Genomic DNA, 15462 nt, shown 5'->3' with positions numbered 1-15462 from the left:
CACTTAACCCTAATTGCTCATGTAATTCGCTCCGGATAATAGCATCTGTGTGTGTGTGTGTGACAGATGTAAATTAAATGTAAAATACTTAATAAAAATATATGTATTTTAAAGTAAGGAAAACAGAATTCCATTCCACTTTCATATTTTAAAAGCTTTTATTTGTGAACAAAAATGTGAGAGATGAAAGGGAAGTAAAATAAGGCGTAAGCGGATATCGAACCCCTATTAAATGGAGGACGTGTGTGATCTTGGGTCGGCTGCATTGCTGCTAGCCCCTTTCACAAGTTAACCTAAACACAGGAGTGTGATCTCACAGTTTACCTTGTAGTACTGTGCCGGGTTGGGTGGTCCTTGCTGGTACTGTGCCATGGGGGGCATGCGCTGGTTGGGGTGGTATGATGGGGACTGGGGCGGGCGCTGCTGGGGTCCGGGGGGGTACTGGAGCGGCTGGCCACCATGGTACGGAGACATGCCCCCTGAACCATACTGTTGCTGCCCTGGGAAACCCTGGGGGAGGGACAGGGGGAGAGGAGGGGGAGTTTGTAAGCTCATGTTAACGCGTGTTAGTGTCTTGCATGTGTTTGCTCTGTGTATATTCTAAGTGTACCTCAGATTGGTAGGGGCGTTTGAGCCCCTGTTGTTGACCTGCTGGGTAGCCTGGGTGCTGCTGGGACATCCTCTGGCCCTGACCCTGGGAGGGGTGCGAGGGGTACCCCATGCCCCCCATTGAGGGGTGCTGTCCAGGCCGGGACTGGACCATCCCACTGGGGCTCATCCCCGGGGGGCCACGGGGCCCACCCTGCTGGGGGCCCGGGTGGGACAGGAACTGGGTACTGTAGGAGGAGGGTCCTCCACCCATCTGAAGACAGAAACAAAAAAGAGAAAAAAAAAGGAGAGAAACAGACCGATGAAGAGAGAGGACTTACAGTGTGGTTTCTCCTCAGAGACAGATTCTGTAGACGTGTAAACAGTCTGCTAAAAAATACTTTTGTTCTCCCTCTAATCAAGCCCATGTCTCTAGAGTCTGGAGCGTGTGTGGGTGTGGCAGAGCTAGTTCCTGCTCTGTCCTGCAGGGTGTGTAATGAGCTCTAACAATGAACCAAACAGAAGCACAATATCCCCCCAATAAATTGTTTAAGAAATAGCTCACTATTTAGAGGAAAGCTGTCCAGGTAAGCCGTTTCCTGCTCACACACACGGTAAGGTGGAGCCTCTTACCTGGCCGTAGTTCATTTCCTGGTTCTGCTTCTCCTGGATGGCGGCAACTGTTGCCGTGGCAGTGGCGGTTGCCGTGGCAGCAGCGGCGGCAACAGCAGCGGCAGCAGCCTGGGTGAAGTCAGAGGGGGGGCGTTGGCCCATTCCCCCTCCACCACCACCATTATTAGAGTAACTAAGATACACACAGAGAGAGGGAGAGAGAGAGGGGGAGAGAAAGGGAGAATTATTTGCAACTCACTCCATAGTGGCCAAGCACAATGAGTGTTGATTGTGTGTGTGTGTGTGTGTGTGTGTGTGAGTGCGTGCGTCTTGCTCAGAGATGTGGGTGGGACTCCCTCTCTGATACACGTAGCTCTTGTTCTGACTCCATGAAGAACCCCCCACAGACAGCAGTGACGCAGCTTGCTGCTTTGACTGAGACACACAGCGACATAGGGAAGATCTCAATTGCATACACCTCACGTCCCCTCTCCTCCTCAAAACCCATTGGAGGTCAAGGCCAGAGGGGAGGGACCTCAGTCTTTCTCATCCAATGGGTTTTGAGAAGCAGACGAGGAGAGAACGTGGATCTTCCCATAGCACTATGACTCACTCACACAGCAGAAATAAACCTTCCTCCACCAGTGGAGTCTCCATGGGAGAATCTCAATGGCATTTCCTTGATTCCTTCTCAAAACCAATTGGATGACAAGATCAGAGGTTAGGGACCTCTGCTCTGTCCTTCTCAACAAATGGGCTTTGAGAGGAAGAGGAAACCAAATCAAATGCAATTCAAATTCTCCCCATGTGTCTGACTGACTGGAGCCCTGGGTTGTGTTCATTCGGCTAATGAAACTTTACACATTCTGCAATGGAGAAGAAAAGTTCAGGGTTATATTCATTAGCACAAACCTTATTGTATTTGTATTTATTATGGATCCCCATAAGCTGCTGTAAAAGCAGCAGCAGCTACTCTCCCTGGGGTCCAGCAAAATTATGGCAGTTTATATAATTTTAAAACATTACATTCACAGATTTCACAACACAGTGCGCCCTCAGGCTGCTACTCCACCACATATCTACAGTAATAAATCAATGTGTGTGTATGCATGCGTCTGTGCCAATGTTTGTGTTGCTTCACAGTCCCCGCTGTTCCATAAGGTGTTTTTTAAAATCTAATTTTACTGCTGGTGTCAGTTACTTGATGTATAATAGAGTTCCATGTAGTCATGGCTCTATGTAGTACTGTGTGCCTCCCATAGTCTGTTCTGGACTTGGAGACTGTGAAGAGACCTCGTGGCATGTCTTGTGGTGTATGCATGGGTGTCGGAGCTGTTTGCCAGACAGCTCGGTGCATTCAACATGTGAATACCGTTCAGAAATACAAGTTGTGATGAAGTCAATCTCTCCTCCACTTTCAGCCGGGAGAGATTGACATGCATATTATTAATATTAGCTCTCTGTGTATATCCAAGGGCCAGCCGTGCTGCCCTGTTCTGAGCCAAATGCAATTTTCCTAAGTCCTTTTCATGGCATCTGACCACACGACTGAACAGTAGTCAAGCAGGGCAAAACTAGGGCCTGTAGAACCTGCCTTGTAGAGTGTTGTTAAGGCAGAGCATCGCTTTATTATAGACAGACTTCTCATCTTAGCTACTACTACATCAATATGTTTTTACCATGACAGTTTACAATCTAGTGTTACTCCAAGCAGTTTGGTCATCTCAATTTGCTCAATTTCCACATGATCTATTACAAGATTTAGTTGAGGTTTAGGGTTTAGTGAGTGTTTTGTTCCAAATACAATGCTTTTAGTTATAGAAATATTTAGGGCTAACTTATTCCTTGCCACCCACTCTGAAACTAACTGCAGCTCTTTGTTGAGTATTGCAGTCATTTCAGTCACTGTAGTAGCTGACGTGTATAGTGTTGAGTCATCCGCATATATATAGAAACTCTGGCTTTACTCAAAGTCAGTGGCATGTCGTTAGTAAAAATTGAAAAAAGCAAGGGGCCTAAACAGCTACCCTGGGGAATTCCTGATTCTAACTCGATTATATTTTATAGGCTTCCATTAAAGAATTCCTCTGTGTTCTGTTAGACAAGTAACTCTTTATCCACATTATAGCAGGGGGTGAAAAGCCATAACACATACGTTTTTCCAGCAGCAGACTATGATCGATAATGTCAAAAGCTGCACTGAAGTCTAACAAGACAGCCCCAACAATAATTTTATCATCAATTTCTCTCAGCCAATCATCAGTCATTTGTGTAAGTGCTGTGCTTGTTGAATGTCCTTCCCTATAAGCGTGCCGAAATTCTGCTGTCAGTTTGTTTACTGTAAAATAGCATTGTATCTGGTCAAACACAATTTTTTCCATAAGTTTACTAAGGGTTGGTAACAGGCTGATTGGTCGGCTATTTGAGACAGTAAAGGGGTTTTTACTTTTCTTGGGTAGCGGAATGACTTTAGCTTCCCTCCAGGCCTGAGGGTACAACCTCTCTAGTAGGGTTAAATTAAAGATGTGGCAAATAGGAGTGGCAATATCATCTGCTATTATCCTCAGTAATTTTCCATCCAGATTGTCAGACCTTGGTGGCTTGTCTTCCATACGGAATTCAAAAGTACAATTCTCGTCTTTCATAATTTGGTCTGATATACTTGGATGTGTAGCGTCAGAGTTTGTTGCTGGCATGTCATCCCTAAGTTTGCTTATCTTGCCAATGAAAAAGTAATTAAAGTAATTAATGTAGTTTGCGGTATCAGTGGGCTTTGTGATGAATGAGCCATCTGATTCAATAAATGAAGGAGCCAAGTTGGCTTTTTACTATCATTCTTTATATAATTTATCTTCGTTTCATAGTCTAGTTTATTTAGGTTAGTCACATGATTTCTTAATTTTCAGTATGTTTGCCAATCAGTTGGGCTGACAGACTTAATTGCCATACCTTTTGCCTCATCCCTTTCAACCATACAATTCAATTCCTCATCAAGCCAAGGGGATTTAACAGTTTTTAACAGTCATTTTCTTAATGGGTGCTTATTATTATTATAAATAATTTTTTTACCCCCTTTTCTCCCCAATTTCCTAGTATCCAATTGTTAGTAGTTACTGTCTTGTCTCATCGCTACAACTCCCGTACGGGCTCGGGAGAGATGAAGGTCAAGAGCCATGTGTCCTCCGAAACACAACCCAACCAAGCAGCACTGCTTCTTAGCACCAATTGTCAGAGGAAACACTGTGCACGATGAGACAAGGATATCCCTACCGGCCAAACCCTCATTAACCCGGACAATGCTAGGCCAATTGTGCGTCGCCCCATGGACCTCCCGGTCGGCTGCGACAGAGACTGGGCTCGAACCCAGAGTCTCTGGTGGCACAGCTAGCACTGCGATGCAGTGACTTAGACCACCGCGTGCTTATTATTAACTGGAATAAGTAGTTTCATAAATGCGTCAAGTGCGGCGTCTGGTTGCTCCTTATTACACACCACAAACCAGCAAATATTCTTTACATCATCAACATATGAATCACGACAAAACTTATTGTATGACCTCTTATACACTATATTAAGCCCAGCCTTTGGAACTGTGGTTTTCCTAGATATGGCTATTATATTGTGATCACTACATCCTATGGATTTGGATACTGCTCTAAAGCAAATATCTGCAGCGTTAGTAAAAATGTGATCAATACATGTTGATGATTTAATTCCTGTGCTGTTTGTAACTACCCTGGTAGGTTGACGGACAACCTGATTCAGGTTGCAGGCACTGGTTACAGCTTGAAGCTTGATGATAGCCAGTCAATATTTAAAAATCACCCAGAAAATATACCTCTCTGTTGATATCACATACATTATCAAGCATTTCACACATTATCTAGATACTGACTGTTAACACTTGGTCGTCTATAGCAGCTTCCCACAATAATGGGCTTTAGGTGAGGCAGATTAACCTGTAGCCATATTACTTCAACAGTATTTAACATTAGATTGTCTCTAAGCGTTACAGGAATGTGGTTCTGAATATCGACAGCAACACCACCTCAGTTGGCATTTCTGTCTTTTCGGTAGATGTTAAAACCATGTATTGCTACCACTGTATCATCAAAGGTATTATCTAAGTGAGTTTCAGAGATTTCAGAGAATATGAATGTCATCTGTTACAAGCAAGTTATTGACTTCCTGGATCTTGTTTCTTAGACTACATATGTTAAAATGGGCTATTTTTAAGCACCTTTCTGTGTTGATTGTTTTTCATTATTTACTGGGAAGCTTATCAGACGTACTCATGTAATTTACATTGGAGCTGATTATGCAACTCACCCTGCACTAAGTGGTCATCCTACTATTGCACACCACCTAAGTGCTAACAGCATAACTCTGGTTTACAGGCTCTGGTTTATATGATTACTGCTTACAATAGCTATAGGTTAAACAGATGTATTCGGTGCAATGTTCCAGGTAGTCCTTCCCTATTTCAGTCAATTCTTTCCTTCCATTTCATGCCTAGTGAATACCCTAGGTAGTACCTTGCAGTTGTACTCCATTTTCTTCCATTTGATGCCTAATGAACACGACCCCGGTGAACATATACCATAAAAACAGGTCAAAAGGTGTTTACCTCTGTCCATATGGTGGTGCTTGGTTATAGGCGGTGTTGGGGCGTCCGTAGAGACCTGGTTGTCCGTAGCCCTTATCACCATAGCTCTGGTACTGGTGGTTCACACCGGGACTCATCCCCCCACCGCCACCGCTGCCCTGCATCATGTGACCTCCAGAGTTCCCGCCCGGACCCATGGGCGCGCCAAACACCTAGACGGGGTAACACAGGAAGTGGATAGGTAGTGGAAACAGGTAACCGGTAGGAAAAAAAAGAAATTGACATTCCATACAGTCTGCAAAGCACTTATACTGTACAAATGAACAAATAATCAAAAGCTGTGTCATCTACATTGTAGCAGGATTGGAATATCACTGATGCGGTACTAACATGTTAAAACACAATCCAGGCCTTGTCAGATTTGGTGAACAACTGCTATGTAGGCGGCCTGGAATGCTGCCAACGATATTTGCTCTCCTTCAAACAAGGTTAAATACATGGACGTAGGAGTGGGGGATGGAAGAGGGTTGGCTGATGGATGGAAAAGATGATAATGATAGCAGGATGGATGAGAGAAGGGGGGTGGGGTGATGAGGAAGGAGACATAATTGGCCTGGTCCGTTACCTGGCTGTGCGAGGGATTGGTCACGCCCCAGACAGTGGTTACCACAGAGAGGGCGCCTGGCTGCTGATTGGTGCCTTGTTGCCAGGAGGCAGAGTCATACAGGAAGTTACCGTCACTAAGGGAGACAGGAAGCAGGGATATTATGGTATGGAGTCATGTACGGGCATGGCTTACAGACCTGGGTCTGTAATGTGCATCAAGACCTGGGTCTGTAATGTGCATCAAACATCTCAGAGTAGGGTTGCCGATTTAGTATCAGTCTTGCGTTTCAGATATAAAAAAAATGAACAAGAGTACATGGAAAGGGCATGTGATCCTAGATCAGCACTCCTACTCTGAGACGCTTGCTACATATGGACCCTGGACAGGTGAAAGCAATACCTGGTAGGTAACTGTACACTACCATAATGCTCTCTCACCTATCCTAATTGGTCAGATCTGTACAGATGAAGGAGAGGAAGCAGTTATTGTTAGTTTGTTGAAGAGAAAGACAAGTGGGTGTATTTGTAGGAGTTGAATGACTTGTACCACATCACATCCTCAAGAGGCACTCAACAACGTTTCCATAACAACAACAAAGCAGTTACTTAGAAACCAGTATGAGCAGCCCTTCTGAGGGAGAGGAGGCTCCTGAGAGTGTGTGTGTGTGTGTGTGTGTCAGAGTTGGGCTCAATTCATAAATTTGGAATTGACTCCTATTCAACTCATGAATTGAAATTCAAAATTGGCCACACCCGACAGGATGTAGAATTTGAATTTGCGTTTGAATGACAGGAAGTGTAATTCCACTCAGTCAAAGCATAAAAGTTTCAGCCTCCCATGTGGCTTCCGGGTTAAGAGGGCGGATGTTAATTAAGGAGAGCGGTTTGACGGGTCATGTTTTGGAGGACGCATGGCTCGACCGTCGCCTCTCCCGAGCCCGTTGGGAAGTTGCAGCGATGTGACAAGATCATAATTGAAATTGGGAGGAAAAAAAGGGGGTAAAATATATTTATAAATAAATAATAACAAGTTTAATTGAATGTGACACGTAACACTTCCAGATACCAAAGAGTATATATATATATATATAACTTCTCTCTGGAAACTGTGTTCATGTACTCGAACCTTAGTGCATAGAATAGCCAATAAAATTTCCACCAACCATTTAATTTGTTTGGCTTCTTTTTGAAGGCTTCAGGGTCAACTTTAAGGTTAGGCTAATGCATTCTGGGAAATGTATTTTCCCCATATTTAAATTATTAATGAAATAGAATAACTTAGAATATTTGCATACAGATATTGTTCATTTTCAGAGTTTGTTCTGCAAATCAATTGTTTCCCCCCAAATTGATATGTATATAACATGCTTGATGTTTTATATACAGTACCAGTCAAAATGTTGGACACCTACTCATTACAGGTTTCTTTCTTTCTTTATACATTGTAGAATAATAATAAGACATCAAAACACATAAGGAATCATGTAGTAACCCAAAAAAAAAAGTGTTAAACAAATTTAAATATATTTATATTTCAGATTCTTCAAAGTAGCCACCCTTTGCCTTGACAGCTTTTGGCATTCTCTCAACCAGCTTCATGAGGTAGTCACCTGGAATGCATTCCAATTAACAGGAGTGCCTTGCTAAAAGGCAATTTGTGGAATTTCTTTCCTTCTTAATGTGTTTGAGACAATCAGTTCTACTGTGACAAGGTAGGGGTGGTATACAGAAGATAACCCTATATGGTAAAAGACCAAGTCCATATTATGGCAAGAACAGCTCAAATAAACAAAGTGAAATGACAGTTAATCATTATTTTAAGCTATGGCTGGCTCTCATGAAGACCACTACAGGAATGGAAGACCCAGAGTTACCTCTGCTGCAGAGGATAGGTTCATTAGAGTTACCAGCCTTAGAAATTGCAGCCCAAATAAATGCTTCAGAGTTCAAGTAACAGACACATTTCAATATCAACTGTTCATGTGAGACTGCGGGAATCAGGCCTTCATGGCCAAATTTCTGCAAAGAAACCACAACTAAAGGACAACAATAAGAAGAGACTTGCTTGGGTCAAGAAACACGAGCAATGGACATTAGACTGGTGGGAATCTGTCCTTTGGTGTGACGAGTCCAAATCAGACATTTTTGGTTCCAACCCATATGTCTTTGTGAGACGCTGAGTAGATGAACAGATGATCTCTGCATGTGTGGTTGTGGTGCAATGGTGTGGGGGTGCTTTGCTGGTGACACTGTCTGATTTATTTAGAATTCAATGCACACTCAACCAGCATGGCTACCACAGCATTCTGTAGCGATATGCCATCCCATTTCGTTTGAGCTTAGTGGGACTATCATGTTTTTCAACAGGACAATGACCAGACACCTCCAGACTGTGTAAGGGCTATTTGACCAAGGAGGAGAGTGATGAAGTGCTGCATCAGATGACCTGGCCTCCACAATCACCCAACCTCAACCCAATTGAGATGGTTTGGGATGAGTTGGACCGCAGAGTGAAGGAAAATCAGCCAACAAGTGCTCAGCATATGTGGAAACTCCTCAAAGACTGTTGGAAAGCATTCCAGGTGAAGCTGGTTGAGAAAATGTCAAGAGTGTGCAAAGCTGTCATCAAGGCAAAGAGTGGCTACTTTGAAGAATCTAAAATATATTTGTTTAACACTTTTTTGGTTACCACATGATTCCATATGTGTTATTTCATAGTTTTGATGTTTTCACTATTATTCTACAATGTAGAAAATAGTAAAAAATAAAGAAAAACCCTTGAATGAGTAGGTGTGTCCAAACTTTTGACTGGTAATGTATATTTGTAAAGACCACACTTAATATATAATAGAACAGGCATTTTAATGTCATTGAATTTCTATTTCCTTTAATTCAAATTGCAATTACGTATCCTGTTTACTAATTAAAATTCAAGAATTGAATTGGAATTTATGAGACATTCAATTGAACTGAGCCCAACCCTTGTGTGTGTGTGCGGATAAGGTTACGCTCTTGAAACCACTTCCCCCCTGAAACCACAGGAAGTGAACTCTTAAACAGGAAACCAGCGCTCGGGCCAGCAGCAGCAAATCGGCAGTCAGATCCCAGAGATCAGCCAATAGCAGGATAGGTGAGAGGTCAAAGCCAACCAGAAGCCAACTGACAATCAGTTCAGCACTCCCTCTATGAGTCACTCTGTGTGTGTGTACCTGTGCGGAGTGGGAGGCAGACCGGGTTTCATGGAGTTGAGGGGGTTCATCGGAGGAACGGGGGGGTCAACAAGACCCTGACAGGCAGCCTGAGAGAGAGAGAGAGAGAGAGAGAGTATTGAAATGGTGTGTCATTTGTGTTTCATTCGTATTCTGAATAGGTCTAATTATTTTGTGATAATGTATTATTCCATGCATTATCGTTTCCTTGTCATCACCAATATCATGTCAATTGAATTGAATGAATTGAGAGCGAAATTAGTCTCATAGCATTGAACTGAAGCAGTGATTTCACAATCATAGCCCACACAAGTTACCCTCCTCTCCCTTTTAGCCTCTGTCTCTATGTGTGCGTGTGTGTGTGTGTGTGTCTCTCAGAGCGGTAGCCTATCACTGCCTGGCATAAAGCTTCTCATAGAAGGGAGGGGCAGCAGCAGGAATTGAAGAGAACAGCCATGAAGAGGCTGCCTACACACACACAGCTCGTTAAGGGCTGAGAGAGAGCGAAAGGGGGCTTGGCTTCTCTTGCACTGCCATTTCTCAGTTTTAGGATCACACGCCTTCAATATAACTTTCCCTCCATCACCGTTCCCTTCCCTCCATCCCAGTTTCTCTTCTTCACCCTCCCTTTCTGCTGCTCTTTCTCTGTAAATTACTCTTCATTCCAGGGTAAGCTCCGCTAACTGACAGGCTAATTTGTTGCCAACATTAGAGCCATCTCTTTCTTCTTCGTCTCCTCTCCTCACAGAATTGGGTCAGACACCCTGCAGATTGAAGAGGGGTGTGTGTGTGTGGGGGGAGGGGATAGATAGAGTGACAGTTACCAGACAGAAACCTTCTATGAATATTAGTTCCCTTCAACCTTGTGTGCGCGCGAGTGTGGGTGTTCTCCTTCCCTCACTCTCTTCCCAATTCCCCCTCTCTTCCATTTCTCATTCCCATCTCTCTCAGACAAAAACACTGTACAGCCACCACCTCGTTTTGCCTCCTACATAGCCAACATGTGTGTTGCGTCCCTGCTGTCTGAGGGGGTTTCATGGAGTCGAACAACAGTTAAGTGTGTTAGAGAGGGAGTCCCACCCACATCTCTGACTCACACGGTCTGACACACAGGTTTGCATATCTATCATATCCTGTCTATCTGTCACCCACTGCGAGTACAGCCACTAGGAGCAGTCACACTGTCACTCGCCGGGAGTATTTAGATGAGGTATCTTATGTAATTAAACACTGAGACCTCCAGATACCGCTCATATAAAGCTGAATCTAAATACACGACTTAGGATGGCTGTGTAAATGCAAGCTAAGAACCAAATTCAGATAAAAAAATGTATGACTGTCTACAATCAGTTTTATATATGTGGCCCATATCAGATATGTACATTACTAAGATTTGTGCATGACCTTTGAAATAGCACACAGATGCAATTATCATTTCCTATCACTGTTCCTTTACATTTTGGGGTGGTTGTCATGCAACAACAGGTCATGTGTAAAAAAACACACAAAAAAACCTACAAAACACCTCAGAGCAAAAACAACTGATTATAGTGTCCAGACTGAGGTCACATATGAACCATCAGAATTGTATCAAGATTGAAATCTGGTTAGACAATGGGGAAAATATCAGATTGGTATCAGATATGCCAATACATTAGAATTGGGGTGACTGTGTAAACACAGGCTAGGAGTTTTTCCCACACGTGGGCCGAAAAGCATTTTATACTACTGCGATTCATGGTTCTCCATGGAAAACGTACTGTGACAGCAGGTTGGGTGATGGAGGCATCTGATGAAAAGACAACTGACGTGCGGCCAGACTGCGCACCACTAATTCACATATAAGCAATGGTACTCAATCGTTCCGCGTCCCTCCAATATAGATGGACCTTTACAGTACATGGTCTGAGTCACGGGTCTGAGACACAGCTGAAGTGTTCAGTGAACTGAAATACATCTACATGTTGGAGGGTAGATTAAAGAGATAGTTCACTCAAATTAGTTTACAGGGCAACGAAGACATTTTGTAATTTGGGTGAACTATTCTTTTAATACACCAAGTGAAAAATCATATGGAGATCATCAGCGAGATGTGGAGAAGGAACTATTCAGAAGCTTAAGGTGGGAACACACAGGGGAAACATCTCATCACATCCTTGTATGAGGGTAGGATGTCATTACCCCTAGGTGCCGATATTGGTCACCACATGTCTCCTGCAGAGGGACAAGAGAGAGCCATGAGAACACATTTTGATCAGTCATGGAAATAAAAGTGCTGAAAACAAATTGGCTTCCTATTTTCCTAACAAGCTATGAAGGAAAAATAATTTTAAAAAGGGAACTATCTGAGCCAGCACAGTAGGGTTTGGGTTGGCTCCATTGGTGTGAATCAGGCATTATCATAGGCTGAACTATGACCCCTGTCCCCAGCCTGACTTCAGATGAGATAGTCCCGTTTGGTTCAGTTGGTAGAGCATGGTGCTTGCAACTCCAGGGTTGCGGGTTCTATTCCCACAGGGGACCAGTAAGAAAAAGTTTGGAAATGTATGCAGTCGTACTGTAAGTCGCTCTGGATAAGAGCGTCTGCTAAATGAATGTTTGAAAAAAAATGTTTTTTTATATAATAGTGCTTTATAGCGGATCTCAACATAAAGACTTCAATCTGAAGTGAAGCTCCAGTTTGTTCTGCATAGCCCCTGTTTACACCTCTACTACAGTAAACCAATGTTCTCTCTCACTCACTCTGCATCTCCCCATCTATCTCCCTCTCCATTCCAAGGTCACAGTGTTTACTGCTTGTCACCAGCAGGGTTGTATTAATTAGGACACTGGCTTCTTATTGGACAAGTTCAGATAGTACTTCCCAGTTTCCTTCCGTTTCGTACCTAATGAATAGGACCCAGGGCTGAGAAACACACTGATGGATTCCCCTACTGCTCTGCTGAATGTACATGGAAACTTGGCTCTGCCTCATGACTTGCTAATTGATGTTGTTGTGTAATAACAGTACAAATACACACTTACATACCACCCAAGAGACCAAACCACCCAGAGCAGTGGTCTGGGCCCACATTCACAGAGTAGAGTACTGATCTAGGATCCACCCATTCCCTCCTCATAATTATGATCTAAAAGACAAAACTGATCCTAGATCAGCACTTACTCAGATGCTTTGTAAGAACAAGCCCTGGCTGGTCTTCAACCCTAGTCCTGGAGGGCTACAGTGTGCAGGCTATTGTTTCGGCCGAGCACTAACACATGATTTAAATAATCAACTGATCATCAAGACCTTAATGGAAAAGTTGGCTTTTTTTCAACCACATCCTTTATTTTTTATGTAAATGGATGTTAAGGAAGGATCTTGATACCTTTTTTGTAATTTCACTTGTTTTTGAGAAACTTACCCCAAACAGCAAATCACTTCCTCATCCTCATTGAATAGTATGGGGGCCCTGAAAAAACATGAACAAAGGCTCCATTTCTCAGTATAGTGATGTCTCATTTAATTAGTTGAATCAGTTGTGTTTCCGTGGGGCTGGAACAAAAGACCTTGGAGAAGGTTGTGTGTCCTCAATCCCTGTGACTGTTTGTCTGTGTGCCTGCATATGTAGAGGACTCACAGCCAGATGAATGGACTCCAATGACTCACCTACCAGACCAGCAGTCCAGGATTAGGTGGCTTTCACCCTTTCACTTTTAACCCTTATTTTACCAGGTAAGTTGATTGAGAACACTTTCTCATTTACAGCAAGAACCTGGGGAATAGTTACAGGGGAGACAAATGAGCCAATTGGAAGCTGGGGATGATTAGGTGACCATTAGGTGACCATGATTAGGTGACCATTTAGCCAAGACAGCGGGGTTAACAACCCTACATTTACGATAAGTGCCATAGGCTCTTTAGTGGCCACGGAGAGTCAGGACACCCGTTTAACATCCCACCTGAAAGACGGCACCGTACACAGAGCAACGTTCCCTATTACTGCCCTGGGGCATTGTGATATTTAATTATAGACCAAATGAAAGAGTGCCTCCTACTGTCCCTCCAACACCATTTCTAGCAGCATCTTGTCTCCCATCTATGGACTGACCAGGACCTAACCTGCTTAGCTTCAGAGACAAGCCAGCAGTGGGATGCAGGGTGGTATGCTGCTGACCCACTTACTGAGAGGGATATCTGGAGGAGGGGTGTGGAAAAGGTGAGGAGAAACAAGTGAAGAGGGAAATGAGTCCAGTGCCACTGATCATACTGTCAATCACCAGAGGTACCATTGTAAACATTATCATCATTCTAGACTTAACCCATAATTGTGTGTGGATTGACATTTAGGCCTGAAAGGCAATTGCCCATCGGGGTAGTCAGGATCATTTTTTCAGGTTGCCAGAAAATTATGGTCACTTGCCCGAAAATGTGAAAATAGCCGAAGACACACAGAAATGCCATAACTTGTCAGTCTTTCACTTAAACAATGGGGAGGAACCAAAAACATCAGTTTTAGTCTAGAATTATTTGCAGTTTGGTTGTTTCAAGACAAAATTGATTTGGGTCCAGGCAGGCCTTGATTACTTGAATCATAATTGCAATGAACTAGTTTGACGCTAGAATGTTGTCTATGCACTAAAGTAACTACAGTCTATCAATTTTCAGTAGATATTATGGGTTAGTCTGAGATGCAAGCCAAATTCTTTCGATTTGATCTGATTGCAGGGACAATTCACAACGGTCAAGCATTGAATTTAAAATTGTTCTAAAGACGGCCTTAGTTGACAGAATAAACAATATGTTCATAATATTGATCATATAGGATCCAAATCAAATGTTAAGTCAAATGTGCTACAAACGGACTTTTGAGAAGTACATGACTTATGATAAAGCTCTCAAAGGAACGGTAAAGAGGGAAAGGGAACAGGGATGCTACAGGTCGGTGACATGTGTGCGCAGTGGTGTGTATTCATGGATGCCAAGGGAGGTCAGGCTTCCCCAAATATTTGACCAATAAATAAATTACAATTCTAAAATAATTTCTCTATCATCTCTGTTTCCCCACAAAAACTTGTGAATTTGCAAGTAGCTGAATCTCACTGGCGAAATGATCAGAGCGAGGGAAACAGCACCCCCCTGTCTCAGTATGTGTAGCCCATGTATCTGACGCTGTCTGGACCAAAAGAGTATAACATGTGACCGCCACTGTATTTGATTGATTGATGCCAGCAGGCATTTGGCCTCCCTAGATAAAATAAATAAATAGCCAATCGGCATTGAGCTGAGCTCAAGTGTGGGTCGTCCTGGTGCAGCAACCCCCCCCCCCCCCAACATTGGTTAAAAAAAAGCTATTTTACAGCCTGCTTGCTACTGTGTGCGGTGTGTGTGTGTGTGTCTCTAACAGCAGTGAGACAGAATTTCAGGTGACAGCAGCTGTTCTGTTGAGAAGCAGCAGAACCCTCAGGTCATTCATGCTGTTTGTCTGCCTGCCCGTCTGTAAGTGAGAGCCAGACACATACAGTGAGTGTATTTCAGATACATAAATTCAGCTCCTGAGTGGCACAGAGGTCTAAGGCACTGGTTTGAGCCCAGGCTGGATCACAACCGGCCGTGATCGGGAGTCCCATATGGCGGCGCACAATTGGCCCAGCATCATCCGGGTTAGGCCGGGGTAGGCCGTCATTGTAAATAAGAATTTGCATAGTTAAATAAAAAGGTTAAATATATGAACTACTTGTTATGACTACAGGTTATGGGAGTGCAGCAAGGAGCCATGGTAAGGTGCTAGCTAGCATTAGACGTATCTTATACAAAACAATCAATCTTAACATAATCACTAGTTAACTACACATGGTTGA

The 15462-nt window shown here is 43.4% G+C and overlaps 1 protein-coding gene across 34 annotated transcripts in view; it reads right to left on the bottom strand.

Moving 5' to 3' along the window:
- The window catches only part of LOC109868619 (zinc finger MIZ domain-containing protein 2), a 43100-nt gene that overhangs the window by 24973 nt on the left and 2665 nt on the right, over positions 1-15462 (bottom strand). For 19 of the 34 annotated variants that reach the window (XM_031803250.1, XM_031803257.1, XM_020458311.2 and 16 more), the window contains exons 2-7: positions 9622-9710; positions 6432-6546; positions 5828-6018; positions 1222-1393; positions 611-862; positions 325-510 (exon numbers count right to left, since the gene is read on the bottom strand). In XM_031803250.1, the coding sequence (XP_031659110.1) occupies positions 325-510; positions 611-862; positions 1222-1393; positions 5828-6018; positions 6432-6546; positions 9622-9671 (966 nt within the window). In that variant the 5' untranslated portion in view covers positions 9672-9710. Of the gene's footprint in view, positions 1-324; positions 511-610; positions 863-1221; positions 2067-5827; positions 6019-6431; positions 6547-9621; positions 9711-13025; positions 13074-15462 lie in introns of those variants that run through there. The other 15 variants (XM_031803261.1, XM_031803251.1, XM_031803260.1 and 12 more) reach the window with 8 other exon arrangements.

This window comes from Oncorhynchus kisutch, linkage group LG23 (genome assembly GCF_002021735.2).
Source record: "Oncorhynchus kisutch isolate 150728-3 linkage group LG23, Okis_V2, whole genome shotgun sequence".
Lineage (NCBI taxonomy): Eukaryota > Metazoa > Chordata > Actinopteri > Salmoniformes > Salmonidae > Oncorhynchus > Oncorhynchus kisutch.
Note: the sequence above shows the minus strand (reverse complement) of the source record. Positions and strands in the feature narration are given on the sequence as shown.